The sequence below is a fragment of the Alnus glutinosa genome, chromosome 14, assembly GCF_958979055.1.
Source record: "Alnus glutinosa chromosome 14, dhAlnGlut1.1, whole genome shotgun sequence".
In the NCBI taxonomy this organism is placed as follows: domain Eukaryota; kingdom Viridiplantae; phylum Streptophyta; class Magnoliopsida; order Fagales; family Betulaceae; genus Alnus; species Alnus glutinosa.
In genome coordinates, this window is record NC_084899.1 from 21770751 (window position 1) to 21791298 (window position 20548).

Sequence of the window (20548 nt, forward strand, 5' to 3'; positions counted from 1 at the left end):
TAGCCATAGAAGAGAATGAGACTCTGAGAGAGCTCTGAGCTAGGGTTTTTCAGCTGATGACGGGCCGAGCCAATCGATCCTTGTTCGGGATTTTCTCTATGCTTATGTGGACTAATTCTGAGCTGAGCCCAAACAAAAAAAATGACCTAAGGCCCACTGGCCAAGATTCGTCCTCATTGGGCCCAAATAATAAGCTTTTTCTTTTACTGTAATTCGTTCTTAAGACGAAAATCCATTAGGTCTAGTTTATGTTCATGCAATCATGCGTCTATTAAATTCAATAGGCTAATCAGTAGGTTTAAATATAATTTATAGGTGAATATGAATTAATCTAAACCAATTAGATGAATATGGTTTTCTCAATCGTAAGTGAGAGGAAATTGCTACATCTTGTGGTTTGAGATTGTGACAAATAATTTTTTGGAGTTTCAGTAGTGACAAATAACTCAATACCGTATGTTACAACTCTCATTGTGTAGATGAATAACGCTACTTGTACAATTCTCATCCCATTCATATTTTATTGAACCGATGGCACGGCCCATCAGTCCTTAGATAATTTTTTATTAAAAAAAATGAAAATATTCAAAAACGAATGAGTACTATAACATCAATTCATTAAAATGAAAGTAAATTGTCTTAATTTGAGTCAATCCATCAATTATGAGCAAACCAAGTGGCTCGATCCCATAGCAAGCGGAGATTTTGTATAGGAACTAAAGGATATTCGGTAGTCTAGTTTTTTTTGTTTTTTATTAACAATAGAGAAATGATCCCTACACTCATTTCTCACAACAGCCCCACAACAAGCTGACGTGGCTGGTAATATTTTATTACTTTTTTTGTTTTGTTTTGTTTTCTTTTTGTAAAAAAATAATAAAATACTACCAGCCACGTCAGCTTGTTGTGGGACTGTTGTGAGAAATGAGTGTAAGGATCATTTCTCTTAACAATAATAGTTGAAAGCCCACTTTGTTGTAGAGCATTGTACCATATTCATTAATATTCCCTACTTACAAACCCATAAAAAAAAAATATTCCCCTAATTAGAAAAGCAAAAAAGAAAAATCCTCTAATTTATCAACCATGAGCTGAGGTATAACGAGTATTTCCACAAAATAAAGGAAAATGCTTCTTGCACAACGACCATGCACAACAATTACACAACTCTACTCACATGGGGTGGGGCTCATGTGAGTGAGACCTATCACATGGGTCCCACCCCATATAAGTAGAGTTGTGTAATTATTGTGTATAGTTGTTGTACAAAAATCACCTCTCCAAAATAAAAAAGAAAAAAAAATTATATAAAATAGTATCCAAATGGGATATTACAAATATAGAAAGAAATTATCTACATAATTTTATCTGATAGCTTTTTTTTATATAAACTCTCATACTCAACCCATCGCCATACCCTTACATTTGAAAATTGATAAAACTTTGGTCCTCTTTGTCAAAATTATAAGTCATTTCTAATGGGTTACAATAATATCGCATTCTTGGAGGTAATGGTATAAAGAGGACTCACGTCCTCATTCTGTCTTCTAAAATTGATAAAATTTAATAGTAATTTATCACACATTCAATTGTAATTTTGAAAGGATTTTGGGAGGACACGAGTTCTTCTTATAGCATTACTCTATTTTCGAGGGTCTAAAAAATTGTAATTGAACAACCACTCTTAATTCAAAGAACATAAAATTAATTTTAAAGAGCGCGAGAGTTTCTCTTCCCATAAACTTTGGTGCCTCTTAAAAGCTCATTTCGCTCCAAGTTATGGAGAAGGGAAGAGCTCTCCTTTCCCCACCCATATGTACCCCGGAACCCCACCATCTTCCCCAATTTTGTTGTTTCCCAAATCTACTGCAACTCCTCCACCACCTTCTCCGGTTTGCATTCTTCTAGTGGTGGAGCCAGCTTTTAGACTTTAGGGGGCCAAATTAAAAAAAAATAATAATAAAAAAAAAATAAAAAAAAATAAAAAATTAAAGGTAAAATTTATTTATTTATTTATTTTTTTGAAAAACCTTTGACTTGGGGGCAGGCCCCAAGGATAGAGGGAGGGACGGGGGCCAGCCCCCCCCCCCAATTCCTAAAAAAAAAAAAAAAAATTATAAGGTAGGAAGAAAAATTCTAATTTTTTTTTTTTTAAAAAAAAATAAGGTAAAAAAAAAAGAAAAAAATTTAGCCTACTAGCCCCCGAGCAAAAACTTTTTTTGGCCATTGACCTCTACCCATATAAACTTCTAGCTCTGTCCCTGTCAGGCCCCCCAAGTCAAGGGGTAGCTCCGCCCCTACACTCTTCTATCCTTTGGCCTTTGCCCATGAGTGTGTACTACACACACTGCGCATCTGCCTATTTTTTTTTTTGTTTTTGGAAGGAAAGTAGAAACTTTCATTATTCAATTCTTACAACAACTAACACTATATAGGTGAGCATAAACAACCACCCCAAGGGTGTACTTACAACTTAGTCTTAAAGACTCACATAAAAAGACAGTTGCTATTAAAAAAATCCATCAAACAGAATGGTGCCTATGCGTTGACATAAACCTGTACTTGAACAAGGAATCGGTCACACATTCTGGGCGAAAACCAATTACTAGATTAATACAAGCACAGAGCAAACTATCAGAAAAAAAAAAAAAAACAAAAAACAAAACAAAACAAAACAAACCTAACAATAGAAAACCATCACAGTCTCACAAACACCGGCGTCAAGAAACGCTGTCATCGGCGGCGACGCGTGGACCGCAAGCGTCACCACTGAGGACCTCCTTCTTCATCAAACGATCGCCGGAGACACCCGAATCACCAAGCACCATCAGCCGCAACCTGGAAGTCAAATCATGGTCCTTACATTGTAAGGACAAAAAATGTAAGGACCTTTGCCTAAGTTTCTGCCTCATCACCCTTGTCCTTACATTGCTGTTCTTCTACCTATTAGTCTTTTCAGTTTTCTTGGAAGCTGTACATGAATTAAGTTTCTTTGGGTGTTAGGTTGCTGCAACTAATTTTACTGATAGCATTCCCAACCAATACCTTCATCAACGAAGTCTTCTCTTGGGGCAGTAGGTGGTTCACTATCAAGATTGAGTTTTACTTTTCGGTCTAGTTCCCATTTTTTCTTACTTTTGTTGCTATGTCGTTGCTCTTTGTTCTTATGTTGCACTTACCAAAAAAAAGTAGTAACTGAAAAAAACTAAAAATAAATGGTCAACAGATTGAAAGCATATGATATACTTGTTAATGTGTGTTGGAGGGTACTTTTTAAACGATTGAGGGAAAATATTAGCGATATTTTCATTATCACTCCAAAAGAACTAGTCAATTTGGATATTCTTATAATCGCTTATAAAATAGTAAAAATACAGTTGTACATAATAAAAAATGTGAGACTTAGCACTTATGAATGCCTTTATAATACACTTGGGTCCGTTTGGATTTACGATTTTAAAATAACGATTTTAAAATGTGCGATTTAAAAAAGTGATTTTTAAAAACGCAATTAAGTGTTTGGCAAAATCGCAGTTTAACCTTTTAAAATACTACTTTTTCAAAAAAAACATCACATTGCCTGCGATTTGAATAAGCACTTTTCTGCGTTTTCAAATCGCAATTTTTAAAAAATCTAGTTTCCAAACGGTTAATTTTTTTGCGATTTGGTTTAAAATCGCACTTTTTCACTACGAAATCGCAATCTCAAACGCACCCTTACTCTACGTGGACTATTCATTTTCCTAATATGGGATTTAAAAAGTATTATTTTTGTTTTTAGTTAAAAGAAAATGTTTTAATATGACTTAAAGGTGAAAAACTGTTTTTATATTTTAATTTATTTGTTAATATATTTGTCTTAAAAACACAAAATAAAAGACAGAAATAAAAAAACCCAAACAAATATGACCATAGTTTCCCAATACTTTCAAGATATTCAATGCGCAAAATATGTTTGAAACGGAAATGAGAAAACTGTAGTTGTACGTTAAAACGACGTGAAAAAAAATGGCAATTGTGTAATGCCATTAATACCATGTTTTTAACGCTAAATCCTTTGGCGAAGCCTATTTTTTTTATGACTCACCTACCCTAGCTAGCCAGTTTTCTTTGTCAATATTCAAGACAAATTCAAATAAAATAAAAGATAAAGGTAGTTGAATTTGATGGCCCAACAAACAATCTCTTTGTCTTGTTCATCAACATTTATGATCTTTGATCATTTCTAATTTTTTAGTAGACTTATCAAATTTGACTAGTTAAAATAGTTTAAAATTATTATTATTTTTTTATTTTAGTCATTTACTTTTTTAAAACACTTTAGCAGCTTCATTATTTTAACTATCTATTATTACTATTTCATTTAAATAATTTTTTCTTTTATAATAACATTTATTTTTTTTGAATGTTTATATTTTTCTAATGGTAATATTTTTTAATATTTGTCTTATTCTAATGGTCATATTTTTAAATATTTGTCTTATGTTAAGGTATTCCTATTTCAAAATTTGACATGTCTCTACTTTTGAATTTATTCAAGACTTTAACTTAGTCTACGTGCAGAGCACGTCCATAGCTCATCAAAATATTTTATGAAAAATGAAGAATACAAGAAAAATACAAGAAAATAGTGAATCAATCAAGAGCATTTGGGATTGCGATTTCGTAGACAATAAGTGCGATTTTAAACCAAATCGCAGAACATAGATCGTTTAGGAATTACGTTTTTAAAAATTGAGATTTGAAAACGTAGAAAATCTGCTTTTTCAAATCGCAGATAAAATTGTGCTTTTTTGAAAATGCAGAATTTTAAAGGTAAATTCACGATTTTAAAGACTAAATTGCGATTTTGCCAAACGCTTAACTGCGTTTTTAAAAATTACTTTTTTTTCAAATCGCACATTTTAAAATCGTTATTTTAAATTGCACTTTTTAAAATCGCAAACCCAAACGGATCTTACGTGCAGTGAGTAGCGTGAGTGAAGAGAGGCTAAACAATGCAAACTATTGTTGGTGAATACTGTTTACTCACTAATGCTTTTTTGGTATAGAAGTGAGGTTGCTGAGAGTAATTTTTGTGTATTTTCAAAAAATTGCCTCATCAAAATAACTAAAAACTGCTAAGAATGCTCTTATATCATCTCTTTTCATTAACTTTGTTTGTATCGAAAAAGATTAGGTTTTTTTTTTTTTTTTTTTTTGGGAGAAATCTGGTCAAGACCCTTGTGCGTTTTTCCGTTGTTTGACTTTAACGATCAAAGTTTTCAATTCCATAGATTTAAAATTTAAGTTCGGGCCTATTTTAAATTTAAAAACTTCGTGAGTCTTTTTGTTAATAATAAATAATAAAGGCAATTTAAAATAAGTAACATCTATTAGTGTAAAATTGATATAATAAATAAGTGTGAAAAATAGCATTACAAAAATAAATAATAAAAATGAAGGTGAAAATAAAATTATGTCCCTCTTATATATATATATATATATATATATATATATATATATATATATATGTGAAGAAAAAAAAAGCTAAAAGACAAAAAAATAAAAATAAAAAGTAGGTGGCCCAAACACCCTCCAACCACAATTTAGTGGGTAGGTGTGAGACACTCTGCTATTAAAGGTGGCCGTGACCAATTGCATAAGCTGCCCAAGCCAAGGGTGGCTACGTTCCACCACCATGGCACCATGGTTTGTTGTGCTATTGGTTCATGTTTTTTTCTTATTTTTTTATTTGGGGGTCATAATTGTATTAACAACTATTAATAATATCTACTTAACAAAAAAGAGCATTGGAATTTAGGGCGGACCCAAACTCAAATTTTAAATTTTGGTCTTAAAGTCAAAATGACAAAAAAAAACACAATAATCCTTACCTAATTTACCTATTTATTGGAACCTCCCTAATTATTTCAGATCAAAAGTTAAAGAAAGTAGCTTTTGTTTAATTTAATTTTTAACAAAAGTGTGAAATTTAAAAAAATATAAATAAATAATATTAATTTTAAAAGTTATATCAATTTTAAGAATAAAAAAAAAAAAAAAATCATATATATCATTACTCTACTTTACGTGAAAATGCTACCATGATTATGTTTAGACTTTATCTCTAGAAAGTTGCAATCTTTGAATCTTTGATGATCCCTTCAATCTATTTGAGCATTTTTTTGTTATCTTTTCGGACTAAAAAAAGAGAGTCAAATTGGGTGTGAGAGAAAATTTCTCTCGTCCGTCCGGTTTATAGGAATTTTAATTTTTTAATTTTTTAATAATGGCAGCTAAAAAATTGAAGAAATTCCATAAGCCGCACCAGCAGAATTAAGAAGCTATACGAGGTGGTTGGTGACAAGCCATCAGACCCATACCAGTTACCAACCCACTACCTCCTTCAAATCTGCTATTGACTTCACCAACCAAACCCTCTCTGTTTTTCTTTCAAATCCACGCAAAGCCTTTGCACATTGCGCAAGCTCTCATCAGTTTCCCAAGTCTTTGAAGAGAGGTGGGAATTTGGGTAATCTTGCTCTCCTGGGAAGCAATGGGTGGAGAGCGCAAGGTCTACACTCTACCTGAGGTTTCTGAGCACGACAGCCCCAAGGACTGCTGGCTTGTCATTGACGGCAAGGTATGTCATATCCCTCCCCATGTGACCGAACCTGGGTCTTGTATATTTTCTGTCATCTTTTCGAGAATTGAGAATATAATGTCGTTGTTTTCCAATGGACAAGATAATTGGATCTGGGTTTGGAAGTTATCGTTTTTTGTGATGGGCTAAGTTCCTTTTTTATTTTTTTTTGTATGTCGGATTCGCAATTCTGCTTCTTGTTTTTTTTTCATAAATCTTGGCATCTTTGTGTGTGTAGGATCTGACACTATGTAACAGTGGAAAGACAAGAATATGAGCACTTAGATCTTTTTAAGAAAATATTATTTCTTGTACAAGTGACTTGCATGCAAGATCAAAGGAATAGAAAAGCGAGACAGTTTACCATATTATTTTCATTTCGTTGTAGCGGGGATTGGTTTATGTGTGATATGCATGGTCCTCAATTTGAATATTAAGAGTTGGTTTGAAATCATAAGGAAAGAGGATGGTGAAGATGATTCTCAACCATATTTTTCAACTTCATCAATGATCACCACAGATGGGTTTAAACTATACCAATCAACATATTTTTCAATCAAGGGTATATTCAGTGCTCCACTTATGAAAGGAAGGCTCAGTTCTTAAATGGACATGTTCGGAGCCTAAGGTTCGTATGCCATGCTTTTTAATAATCCGATAGTAGAAAAATTAGAACTGTGTAAATTTATGGAACTCTTTGAGTGATTACTTGGATCAAAATGTTCCAATCTCTCCTGCATGTGTCATTTATTTAATGGCTAGATGGATTGATTGGTGCTTCTTCTTTGACTAATCATGTACTGAATCTGAAGCAATTGCCTGTTTACAATCTTTTCTTCTTTTCTCCAATATTTATTGATCTTTTATTGGATTAATTTAGCCATCATTCTCTATGGAGGCATTGTGTCTCTCGGATTAGGATCTTCTAAATATCCTAGAGCAACTCCACGGTAGAGTTCTTAAATCTTAACTATTATTTTAAGTTAAATGATTCAGATTTTGACATTTCAGAAATTATTACCTTTAGAGAATCCTTTATTTTTTTTCTTAATTCATGGTATCTAATTAAATTGTATGTTGAGGTGGCAAAATCTTAACCATTTAATTCAAAATAATGGTTAGCATTTTAAGAACCCCACCATGGGGTTACCATAGGAAATTTAGAGGATTCAGATCTGTTTCATGGTAATCGTTTTATAATGAGAAATGCTATATGTGCTTCCAAGTGCTCACTATTTAATGTGACAGTGAAAATCTCCATTGATGTAAAATATACAGATTTACTTGTCCAAAATTCGATTTTCATTGCCATATCAAGGGGTAAGTACTTGGGAGTTGGGAGTAAGAACTTGAAAGTATATGTAATACCTTTTGTGTAGCAAATCTTCATCACATATAGAAGTTTGCTCATTTTCTCATTTATGCCATTACAAGACCTGTTATTCCGTTGAATCTTTATAATGCCTTTTGATGTGAAGGAAATTTTGGCATGTTATTTTGGTGTTACTGCATGTTATTAAGGATGTGGTCTTCTCTCCCGGTCCCTCTTGATCACCAAGTATTTGTTTGTATCATTTCTCAATTAAGTTACTATTATGACCTAGTCGGGAGTGCCAGGAAATAAGATTTCCTTCAATTGTCCATCAAAACCTAAGTTTCTTAAGGGAAACAAAGGAAATTCCTTTTCAGCTTATAAGCAAAACTCTATTGATCGTGAAAGAACTAACAAGCCAAATGCGATTTTGCTGATAATAAAGAATATCTGTCTTACAATTATTTCATAACCCCTATTTATAAGAGTATTGAACCCTAAGACCCTAGTAACTATAAGTCACGATGTTTTTCTTTGGACAAATCCTAAGTATAATTAATAATAAGTTTTTTTGATTACTTACTTATCAAAAAAAAAAAAAAAACTCAAAGACTCAAATACACTTGAATAATCTGAAATATACCAGACTTCTGCAATGCCACATGAACAATAGCCTGCTTCAGTAGTGTGATCAGAAACCATGATCCTACTTTTTTTTTTTTTAATTATTCTTAGCTTGCTGTCATGCATCAGGCATCATGACTATCATTGACTCCCTTTTCCTTTCATTTTAGTGTAATCAAGGTTCGTGGATGGGACGGTTCGATTATTTGGTACTTCTTGAAGTCATCATTGACTTACTTTAGCTAGAAGTAATTGGGGGAAGTACATTATCAAGTAGGGCTGTACTGTTAATTTCAGAAAGCAGGGTAGAAATCCCCTCTACAACTGGGGAAAATAATTTAATAAAAAGGTGTTATAGTTGTGAAAATTAGATGGAATTTCCTACACTAAAAAATACTGTTCTATTCAAATAATTTAGTCTATGTAGTGTTCATTCTCCATTGGAACATGTAAAACCTCTAGTTGGGGCATCCACCTCCTTTACTATGCCTCATATTGATACCAATTTATCGGTTTATGCTAGAAAGCCCATATGCCTAGTGTCGAAAAAAAATGCCTTTGAGCTATGTGGGAGCCCTTCACTAAACTTGAGCTTTGAGGATTAATCAACAATTTTGTGATGGATGAACTTTAATATGGGTGATCTTCATTGTGCTTGGCTTTCTCTTTTGATTTGGCATGCTGCCTTGTGGTCTTCCAATTGCAATATCCTTGAATGCTGTATCCTAATGTGCTGGAAGCCTGGAACAGGTATATAATGTGACAAAGTTCTTGGAGGACCATCCTGGTGGTGATGATGTCTTGTTGTCTGCAACAGGTGTTATAAAAGTTGCAGTATTTTTGGCATATATTTAATTATGCATTTGCAAACATCTGCTAATACTGCCAATATGATTTATGGTTTTGCAGGAAAGGATGCAACTAATGATTTTGAGGATGTTGGCCACAGTAGCAGTGCAAGAGCCATGATGGACGAATTCTACGTAGGAGATATTGATTCATCAACCATCCCCACCAAGGTCAAGTACACTCCTCCCAAACAGCCTCACTACAATCCGGATAAGACGCCGCAGTTTATTATCAAGGTCCTCCAGTTTCTAGTTCCCATTATAATCTTGGGTTTGGCTGTTGGCATTCGCTTCTATACCAAATCTGCATAATTATTGAAGCCACGAGAGGAAATTTAGAAAGACCCTTCAATAAGTTCATGTATCATGTATGTGGTGGAAGACCCCTTGTTATTCGTTTCTTTTGTGTCTCGAACTGTTGAAATCAAGGGATGGGATGATATTTGACTGCTTTCTGGGAATGAGTATGTGCTTGTTTTCTAGTTTTCCTCCTTGCCAGTCTATTTTTCCTCTGAAATATGGCATGTGCTCCTGTCCTGGATATGCCATTGGTAAAAGTACCTTAATATTACTGTTTTTGGTAATATTACAGACTTGGTCCATGAGAAGAGCTGTGAACACAGGCTGCGGCCAATCAGTTGAAAGAGGAATACTGGCTTTTCATTGTTTCTTATGCTTCATGCTATCTTATTTTTCATGAATAGCTTTCAGATACATATATAATTCAGAGTGATGCTAGACATCTCTTTCTTGTCTTCTCAAAATTGACGTGGCTTTTAAATTACGATTAAATCAAAATTTTATTATAAATCAAATAGTAATTTTAAAAACCATATCAATTTTGGAGGCCTTAAGTGGAGGCCCAATTGGCCTTACATTGAGCGGGCCTTGACTCTGTGTATAGTATATACTTGGCTCTTCTAGTGTAATATAAGTTGAATAATGTTAGAAATTGTATTTATATCCAATAATTATCCCACAATACGAACGTGAGAGTCTTAACTAGTTCTTGATTTTTTTTTTTTTAAAACAAGAAGTGATACAAGGGTCGGTTAGATTGCTATATCAACATTAGAAATAAAAATGTAATTTCTTACCTGGCCCATCTAAGTTTGCCGCAGACAACTTTTGCAGGCATAATCAAGAAAAAAAAAAATCGATGATGTAAAACTATCCAAGGGTTCTTTCTTTAGTGAATGATAGAGATGTTTTATTAAAAAAATTAGGATATTTTTTCATCATAATCCATACAAGATAAAAGACACAATAGCATGCATGAATCACACAATGTTCAAACTCCAAAGGGAAAGGCCAGTCGTTATGTTCTAGGCCACTATGTCATTCATATAATAGTGTTCTGTCTAGTTTTATCGGTTGTTTTATTCATAGCCAAATCTGTGCTAACCAATCACCTGACTGCGGTTTGACTTGACCATTCACCCAAGGGTTCTTTACTCAATTGACAAGTGAGCATTATGAGCAATTCAAGGAAAGAGGAAAGGGACAAAACACAGTTACAAGGCAATTTTTCCCTATGAATTATCTCTTGGTGATATACTGATATAATCCCTAATGGTGAGGAAAGAATGTAAGTAAATAGTTTATACCCTTTGGGATGTTCTACAAGAGTATCATAATTTTGAAGTTAAAAGATGGGAAAATATCTCTTAATCAGCATGTGCTTCAGAATGGCATAAAAAGATGAGCTTATTTCCTCTTTTGCCACCTAACTGACCATTTTTGTGTTCATCCAAAGAAAAAAAGAAAAAAACAAACATGAAAAGACAAGAAGAACAGCCTGCGGCCAACCTGCATGAACATATCTACGGTATTCGATCGGTTACAAGAAAACAAAAGACCATGGTATAGATATATAAAACAATGGAAAAGCTAAAGGATCTTAATATTTTCAGATAACTTCAGATTTATCTCTATTAAGTGCACCTTAAGTCACCCAATTGGAACCAACTTTCATGTTTTCCAAAGATCCCTTCATAGGATTTGCCGCCTACTTTTGTCATTGAGTGAAAGGAGAGACTATAAAAAGGAACAAAGGGGCTACCTGAAAGTCCCTGATCTCCTTTGAATTTTCTGTAGTCATATCTGCTAAGGAAACAGAAACAATGGGAGCTACAAAAAGGGAAACAGGTGTGCTGAAATTGGTGCACCCAGGTAGATATGTGGAGGTTCACACAGAACCTATAACTGCTGCAGAAGTGATGAGGAGGAACCCCCGGCACTCCATTACACGGCCGGATGTATTTGAGTGTCCATGGTTTGTGGTTAAACGTGAGGCAGTTTTGGTCCCTGGTAAAGTATTCTTCATTGTTCCTAATCGCAAAATCTACCAACTGCTAAAAGCCAAAGGGCACTGCAGCCAGCCTTCATCTTCAAGGCAAATGCAGTCTCCAAGAAATCATGTCAACCAACAACATCATATACAGACTTCACAAATCACGACATACGCCGGGGTAACACCGATGCACCAAAGCCACAACCCAACCCTTCGGCGTCAATTTAAGAACATGCGTTTGGATGATCTAACCTCCAGGGAACAAGAATGTGACAAGAAACTTAGAAAGGACTCCCAAGTAGAGAAAAAGAGAACTCAACAAATAATCAAGCAGAAACCACAGGAAGATTCAACAACTAAATTTCGATTTTCCAGTGCTTATCAAAAGCATAAAGACAGTTATAGCATCAGTACAAAATTGCCTAAAACAGATGATCCTGCTCTAGAGTCTGAATGTAGCACTAGCAAACAGGTTACTGTGTTGAAATCTTGTCTAAGGAAACCAGATAGTTACCATAATTTTCGTAATTTAAGGGTAACTTTTGACTTGCCAATCAATGATGAGAGGCGACAAAGGAGAGCCCCAGTATGTCCGACAGAATTTGCAGACTTCTTGAATTGGTGAAGCCTCTTGGATTATTCAAACCATGTCTCTATGTAGCTTGATTATGGCCCCATAAGATTCAGTGACAGCTCAATTAAGATTTCTCTACTTTAATTTGTTTATTCTATGTATCCAGCTGTTACTGAATACGTCAACTGGCATAAATCACTCTATTTGTCATGCAGACCTGTTTTGCGTAACACCCCTACATTATGTAACTTCAGGCCATCCAAATTTATCTTTTTTAACATTTCATTTATGTCAAAAAAAAAAAATAGTAACAAAGAAAAAAGCACAAAAAAAATTGTGTATCACACACCATTGCTTTTCCTTCACCCATTCTCTTGGCAACCTAACAGAGCACTACTTTCTGTTACTATTTTTTTCACATATGATTAACTCATTCATGGCTTACTCCTCAACATCATAGACAATTAAATTCATTTTCAATAATTCTCGATAGATAATATTTTATATTCAAGACGTATTTGCTTTCCCTCAAACACATCAGGTCCCATATTGACAATACAAGAGCGAGAATTGGTAGTTAGTTATAGCTCTATGATTAATATCATTAAGAAATTGCAGATAACATGCCAATCAAAGTTTGAACAACAGACAAGCTAGCAGTGCAAAGGGTTTTTCTTGGAACAACTACTAAAATAATGTTGTAACAGTCGTTGCAATTGTTGCTGCAAGCAAGATTCATTTAGAGCTTTTTTTAAATTTTCACTGGGTCATTCATAGGCATAATGACACTTTTGGGTCTATTAACATTTTCAGGATTCCCAATCTTTGGCATTGAGAACGATATAAAATATTTAGTAAAGGATTTAACCTGGAAAAAAAAAAAGGCAAATTAAGGCAGACAAGCCTGTTTTATTTCTAGAATCTAGTAATAATTTCAGGAATTACTTGGAAACTATACTGAAAAATGAAATTCGGTGAGAGAAGATGACGCAAATTTTAAGAGAAAAAGAAAAGGCAGAAAATAGTCATCTTGAAATTAATTTTAGTTGGGATTATTCTGGAAGAATTACTCATGAGGAAAAAACAAATGATATATTACAGGGATATGTAGAGCACAAAGGCATGTATGGGATGGTACCAAAGAATTTACCATTTGTCATGAACGTAATTGTCACATCAAAAGTATTTTAAATATGTATAAACATCAAAGCAGTAATCACCAAAAACCATCACTTGCAATCGAGAAGAGCCCCCTATCTTGCTAACTCAAAGCACAAGAAATCATTTACAAGGTGGCCAAAAAGGGAAAAATAAACATTAGAAAGTGAAAAGGCCACCACAAACATGACGTGCAGATACTCAACAGATACAAGGCCAAAAAAAAAAAAAAAACCGAGTGATGTTAATTACCTATTCTGTGCTTGCACATGTTCTCTCAATAACCTTAGAGTCTGTTCTATGCGAGTACTTTGATGGAGAACTTGATCCCCTTGAAGAACTATGTCCAAAGAAGCTCAGTTTACCAATTTTCTTTGAGAAAGAACTCATAAACTTACGAGAATTGGACTTCTCCATATCCCTCTTCATACAAACATGTTCTTTCTCCAGATCATTTAGTCTCATCCGCAACCTCGCTAGCTCAAGTTTTAGCTCACGATTTTCTCGTCTCAATGATGCATAGTTGTCTCGTGGAGACATTGCTGCACTTAGCGCACCACTGCTGATCCGCCATGACTGGTGTATTGGCTTGTGGTCTTCATCTCCATAAGAACAGCTCAAGGAATTCCGGAGCCTTATTTGCTCGAAGTAGAGCACTTGTACAATAGATTGGAGAGGGAGGCGCTCATTTTGTGCAGCATGTGCACCAGCTTCCTGAGAGAGCTTTTGGAAATCAATCATTTTGCATAGCTTCTTCCTGTCAAAATCTGATAAACTTTGATGTGCCTGAACATTCATTTGCCTTATATCAGATATAAGGAAATTCCAAAAACCAATTGGTAATATAATTGAACTCTGTTTACTCCAGGTCAATCTCAGTGGTAATTACTAATAGGCGATAGAAGCACCAGCAAAATATATTTCAAAAGAAGACTTGGTTTTTGATTATTGGATAAAAGTAGTATTAGCCAAGTTTTTTTTTCTCCTTCTTCTTTCTTGAAATTGATCATGACTATATCTTCTATTAATTCTTAGGAGGGGAGTGGTTACGCAAGTGCTCCCTGTCGAGAATCAAGATCAAGTATCTGTAATATGCAATGGAAACCCCCTCCACAATCAGTCTGTTTCATGTCGCAAAATGTTTTTCTCCAGATAAAATTGCAAACAAAGATGGGTAATACATACCTTCAGGTAAATATCAATGGCTCGATACAAGCCATCATGAACGGTGCGTGCATGTGTCGGCAAAGCCTCTGCGATGACCATGAACTTAGCAAGCTTGAGATTTGCGTCAGGAGCAATTTCGGCAAGGTAATTATCCACTAATTTTGCAACTTTGAACAATGCAGATTGGGAAGGTGAATGAGGACTATCAGATTCAAAAACAGAGGCATCTTCCATATCATCTTCACTATCATCTTGCTGTGAGAAATTTACCAAAATTCTATGAACTGTATCAACATCAAATAAAGTATCGCCTGCATTCCTAAAAGAAGGTATCAGAAGATCATCAAGAGTAGCAATATCCAACTGGGACCCAATCCTCCTCTCCAGATCAAGCCTACAAGCAACTGTACAATCAAGCATAACTGCACTTCGCAAAAGACCAAAAAGGAATGTGATTGGAACAGCAAGTTTCTCAACGGGTAAGAGGCTGACAATTGTCTCAACCACCAGTTTTTCATGCCCATTTGAACCTGAAAGAAAATCAGCTTTGGTCTGGCTAGATGGATTCCATAAGCTGGATTTCTTTGTCAACTCTTTCTGGGCATAACCAACTAGGGATGCACCAATACTCTCGGGACGGACCCCACGACACTTCATTGCCGTCATGACTCTTTGATACAAGTCAATCCGCAGAACAGATATATCTTCTATCCACCAGTCCTCATCACGCTTGGTTTGCCTGTTCATGTTAAGCCTTCCTGAGCTGCTGTACTCTAAGCGTGAGAAGCTTGAAGCAATTTGCTCTGCACAAGCCTTTGAGGCTATTGCATCTATGCAACGGCTAACTATTTTCAGCTCATCTGCAAGAGGGAGTAAGTTTTCACATTGTTGCAAAACCTCAACACATATTTCAAGGTTTTTGCAAACAATACTCTCAAGATATTCTTCAGCACGGGAATTAAGATTATCTTTTGAAAACTCTTCAGTCATTTCTAGGTAATCAGAAACACAGCACAGCTGAGCAACATTCATAGATGTTATTTCGAAGTTGATTCCATAACAGAATTTTGCTGCCAACTCAAAGGACTCTGCACCTCCTGGTAAATTAAGAAGCTCCACCCTTGAGATATCAGAATCCCTATGTTCTGCAACTAATTTTCGGATTCGCCCACTTCGAGAGACAAGAGGGAACTGCATTTGAGAATCAGAAGAATCAAAACCATGAAATGTATGAAAAAATAGTATCACCGCTATGCATAAAGCAACTTCTTCTAATTAAACCGATGATTATTCAGTCCTTTCTTCTTTTTAGATTTCTTTTAGTGGTGGAGGTTTGTGGGAGAATTGCTGGAAAGAGAAGGTTATAGGCACTCACGCTCTTTATTTCTAATGTTGTACTTTCTGCAACTAGATTATTGTCTAAGGTACAGTAACTAATCTTGGCCCTTCTAGTTAATCATTTTCAAGATATTTAAGTAGGTACACAATGATAAGAAACGATGCATCACTCGAGGATTTCTTCAGTTCTGTTAAGTTCCCCAACTACAGAATTTATGACACTAGTAAGGCAGGTGAAGAGCATCACAAATCCAAGAGTGTGTGCCTCGGGAAAGTATAATTGTGGCAATCTGTAAGTTTGGTGTGGTGGAAATATATAATTCTGGCAATAAACTAACTTTGAAAATGTTGTTTTAAATTTATGATGGCAAATTAAAAAGAATTTCATATTCAAAATTCTGGCAACATACATCTCCAATTTTAGAAAACGTTCATGCTTACCTAACTTTTATGTGTATATTTTAGTGGTTGAAAAAAGGAAATGCAATGAGTAACAAAATATCGGGACAATCAAAATAGTTGAATACTCCCAATTAATCAGAGACAATCAGAATGAGAGACAATGACTTTCCTTTTCTTATATTTTTATTTCCCCCCCTTGACATACATATTTTTTTCCTCCCAATTTGATTCTTCTTCTTTTCCCATTTAAGTCACAATTCCAGCAAACTTGAATTTCATTTAAAGTCCCCTTGTTTTTTTTCGTAGGTAAAATTTGACTTTAAGACCGATTGTAGGCCCATCCCACACCGTACAACTGAGGCAAAGACCAAGGGGAGATGTCAGGTAATATTCACTAGCAAATAATACCTGCATCAGATATTCATAAGCATAACCAAGAAAGAGAGAACAAACTAGATTTTCACACCTGAAACATAGTATGTATTTAATACCATCTATTAACTCATTCTTTATGTTTACAAAAGATAATACTGCTGAAGTGAATACCACAATGAAATTGCATTCAAACATATGCATCCCCAACAACTAAATAAAAGAAGCTTCATCCATCAGAAGAAGCATACTCCAAATCCGAAAATAACGAGCAAATTCATAATAAAACAAGGCAGATAGTTACCTTATGTAAATGAAATGTCCCTCCACTCACTTCTATGGTAATATCACTTGGAACATCTCGAAAAATCCTACAACAGGTTATCAGCCAATTACTGACAAATGAATAATTGCATCCACAAAAGAACTGAACAAGTGAATTTCCAGGTTAAGTTGATAGCTTTTGGATCCTGCTCTGACACTAGCTATTAACAAAAATTATCTTTCTTAAAGATACATGTGAAGAACACTAATTGAAGTGTAATTCTGATTTAGGGATCAGCACTAGTTCTAAGCCTATAGATTTATGTCAGAAAATATAAAGAGTTAGCAATAATCTATTGATTTAACACACAAAGAAATCACTCTTTCTAGAGCAGCAGCACTTAAAATATTATAATAATTATTACCATTGAAATATAACCACACAATTCGGAAGGGTAAAAGGTAAAGAAGTAAGCCACATACACTAACACTTGGGAAGGAATACTACATTTTCAAAAGCATTTGGACGAAATAACATATTTGTTAAAATGTTATCCAACAGTCAAAAGCTGTCGGTAGCCCTAAATTTAGTAGCAAATTTAGAACAAGAAACTATAAAGATTTATCAATGCCAACCACAACAAAACCTTATATATTCCTTATGTGTGGGAAAGATTCTTAAATCTGAAAAATAAATCTTATAACAAAGACGCATGTATTGTTTAATGTGTGTATATGTACCATATGTACATATCTCATAGATCAGCAAAATGAACTCATTCCTTCACTTTGGATCTCTAATTTTAGTCTCTTAATGTGCTTATTCTCAAATATTAGTAGCAATGATAGGTAACAGGAATATGCAAATAAAGCAGAGATGGCATCATTTAGAGTGGATTTGTTGTTTTCTTGGGAAAATAAGGTTTAGAAGGCGTGCCTTGAGGTAAGGCACCAACAGAACACTCCAAGGTCCAGATACTTAAAGTTGGCTCTTCAAAGGCATTTTGCTTTTAGTTAAGGTGCATGCTTAAGGCTCAAATAGCACACCTTCTCTGCTATCATGGGATAGGCATTTGCCTAGCTGGACCAATTAGTTAATTGATAGAGTTGACCATGGTCAAAAGTACAACAATAAGAAAAAAAGATTATCTGCTAGTTTTTACATGAAAATGAGTTGATCTCCTATAAAACATCTTTATCTTTGGTGACACAACATTCCAGCAAGATTTCTTCAGGATTGTGTTTTGCATTTTCCTTTTGGATACAAGTTTGGGATTTTACTAGCATACCATGCTCTCTTTCTTACACAACTTTTTTTTTTGGATTGAAAGCAAAGTTATTCAACTCTTACTGCTGAATGCTCAATTTTCAGCATTCTATTTCTTCTTGCATGGCTCTTCTCTTCTGGTCTGTTAAACTGTTCGTGCACTACAGTAATGGCTTATCCCTCACGCTTTGAGGCTTATGCCTAACCTCATGGACTAATGACAAATTATAATTTACACAAGTGAAATATTCTCAAGTTAAACATGAAGAACCAAGAACAAAAGCACATTAACATTGACAAAAGACAGAAAAAGAATAAATCAGGAACAAAAGATCGAAAAGTGGAAGTGAATCATACCATCAGATCGAATATAGAAATACCATCAAACAAACCTTTCCTCAGCACATCACTCAAGCAATTTTTAAAACAGAAATACATGCATACAAATTATTTAACTTTATTCAAAGGAAGGCAGTAACTAAAAATCTGATGCTGAAGTGTATTAAACATCAAAACATTGAAAGACTATCAAAACATATCACTCATTGCATCACTTAAGCAACGATAGAATAAAAAACTTACCACCCAGTACACATGAACAGGAATAAGAACTAATTAGAAGATAAAAGACAAACAGAGATATCAAACAATTAAGAAATGAAAGTATATGCCTATAATAAAAATAAGTAAAAATATGATAATTGCAGTGAATTACAACACTCGAACTTAGAAAAAAAAAGTGCATAAAACAAACCATTCTTCATTGCATCGCTGCCGTGCACACTTGGCCAACGATAGCTGCTGCTGCTGCTTGTCACTTCGGTCCATGAAGAGCAAGAAAATCCAGAGAGAAAAATGGAAAGAGAGAAAAAGAGGACAGTGGTGGTGGTGGTGACTGGTGAGGTTGAGGGAGTGAACTGGGGGAGAGAGAAAGAGAGAGACAAAGACAGAGACCCAGTTGGTGATGTTGCTGTTGGTGAACTTCTTCTTTGGCCATTTTCGTCAAACAGTTGGTGTTCAAAGCCATAGATTGCAATTGTCCAAAGTAACTGGGCCTCTCTTGTGGGTCATACTCCCCTCTTTTCCAGGCTTTGATATCACAATTAAAATGTTCATAATCTCTTCCACTCCAAAAACCCAATATTTTTCTTCACAGTTTGAATTTAGTTAATTTCTTTACTATTATTTGGGTAAAGATTTTGGCTTTATTTAAGCACGTAATAGGGCGCAAAAGAAGGTGGCGTTTGCGAATGACTGAATGTTTACAGGAAAGTCAAAATGACTCATTACGAACAGGGCAAATAAAAAAAAGCGGGAACGAAAAAGTAGTTATCAACTTTTGACATATTTCACCTTTTGCCCACCTTTAACGGTGAAAACTGAAAAGTGAAATATTCTCTTTGTCTTTTACAATTTTGCTTTTTGGCCCGTTGTTTTCTACTATTTACATGAATATCAAAACGTTTGCTCATTTCTTTTTTTTTCTTTTTTTCTTTTTTTAAAAAAAGCTCAAAGGTCCAAGATGGCCGAGTAAATTCAGAATATTCAAGACCTACTCTTAACATAGGTATTGGTTTAATTATGGGGAATCTATGAAATATGACTGTTTATGTGAAAGCTTGTCTGGAACTCAATTGTTTGGACAAGATGCCAGCTCAGAGAATTGTCTTATTGCATGAAGAACCTCTGATGGAGTACAAGATGGACGAGTAAATTTTAAGAATTCAAAACCTACTCCTGATACATGTAATGATTTAATTATGGGGATGGAGATCTCGTGTAATAGGGTAATCCCTGCAATATAACAACCCATGTGAGACATGTCTCACTTGCTTGAGGTAAGTGCTAGGACAACTTGAGCAAGTGAGACTTAAACAGATTGTCATATGTAAAGCAATTTTATTGTACGGAATCTAAGTTCCTTATAACCTTATAGGGTATTCTTGTACAAATTCAAACCAAAACCTCGCTATTAAAAAAATGTAACCCCTGACCCGCTCAGTATAATTAAAAATAACTCTTATTACTAAAAGACAAGCATGGTTTAAATTCCATAAGCAAAATAAATTTTATTAATCTTTATTTTGCTTTTTAGAAGAATTAGTATCTTTAAGTATCATTTTCTAAGGTGGAAAAGGAGAGTAAATAGTATAATATAGGAGATAATCAACCAAAGTTTGATCATTCATACCTTCATTAGGGTACTAATTATTAAATATCATTAGAGACAGTATTGTGGTGGAAAAAGTAGGAGCTTTTCAAGCTCCATTTTCTAGGTAGCTAGCAACTTGATCCGTTAGCCAA

General features: G+C 34.6%; 2 protein-coding genes across 3 annotated transcripts; one reads left to right on the forward strand and one right to left on the reverse strand.

Moving 5' to 3' along the window:
• The first annotated feature begins 6288 nt into the window (after positions 1–6288).
• On the forward strand, positions 6289–9891 carry LOC133857536 (cytochrome b5, seed isoform-like). The gene is made up of 3 exons (XM_062292802.1): positions 6289–6625; positions 9312–9378; positions 9471–9891. The coding sequence occupies exons 1-3, from the start codon at positions 6539–6541 to the stop codon at positions 9719–9721; spliced, it is 405 nt and encodes a 134-aa protein (XP_062148786.1). The 5' UTR covers positions 6289–6538; the 3' UTR covers positions 9722–9891.
• A 1435-nt stretch (positions 9892–11326) lies between these two features.
• LOC133858071 (BTB/POZ domain-containing protein At5g48800) lies at positions 11327–19554 on the reverse strand. Of its 2 annotated transcripts, XM_062293503.1 has the most exons (5): positions 18999–19554; positions 17018–17084; positions 14620–15792; positions 13687–14220; positions 11327–11949 (listed from the first exon to the last, which is right to left on the reverse strand). In XM_062293503.1, exons 1-4 carry the CDS (start codon positions 19070–19072, stop codon positions 13687–13689), a joined length of 1848 nt encoding a protein of 615 aa, XP_062149487.1. In that variant the 5' UTR covers positions 19073–19554; the 3' UTR covers positions 11327–11949. The 2 variants fall into 2 exon arrangements, with proteins under 2 accessions (XP_062149487.1, XP_062149486.1); XM_062293502.1 differs by lacking the exon at positions 11327–11949 and having other exon boundaries at positions 13404–14220; positions 18999–19553.
• Between the last annotated feature and the right edge of the window lie 994 nt (positions 19555–20548).

What these genes read in the sequence shown, in the direction of transcription:
- LOC133857536 (XM_062292802.1), top strand. Translation starts at nt 6,539, where the DNA reads ATGGGTGGAGAGCGCAAGGTCTACACTCTACCTGAGGTTTCTGAGCAC. An exon ending in GGCTTGTCATTGACGGCAAG is followed by an intron (nt 6,626 to 9,311) that starts GTATGTCATATC and finishes AGCCTGGAACAG; the next exon opens with GTATATAATGTGACAAAGTT. An exon ending in TGTCTTGTTGTCTGCAACAG is followed by an intron (nt 9,379 to 9,470) that starts GTGTTATAAAAG and finishes ATGGTTTTGCAG; the next exon opens with GAAAGGATGCAACTAATGAT.
- LOC133858071 (XM_062293503.1), bottom strand. Translation starts at nt 19,072, where the DNA reads ATGGACCGAAGTGACAAGCAGCAGCAGCAGCTATCGTTGGCCAAGTGT. An exon ending in CAGCGATGCAATGAAGAATG is followed by an intron (nt 17,085 to 18,998) that starts GTTTGTTTTATG and finishes AACCTGTTGTAG; the next exon opens with GATTTTTCGAGATGTTCCAA. An exon ending in GGACATTTCATTTACATAAG is followed by an intron (nt 15,793 to 17,017) that starts GTAACTATCTGC and finishes TCTCAAATGCAG; the next exon opens with TTCCCTCTTGTCTCTCGAAG.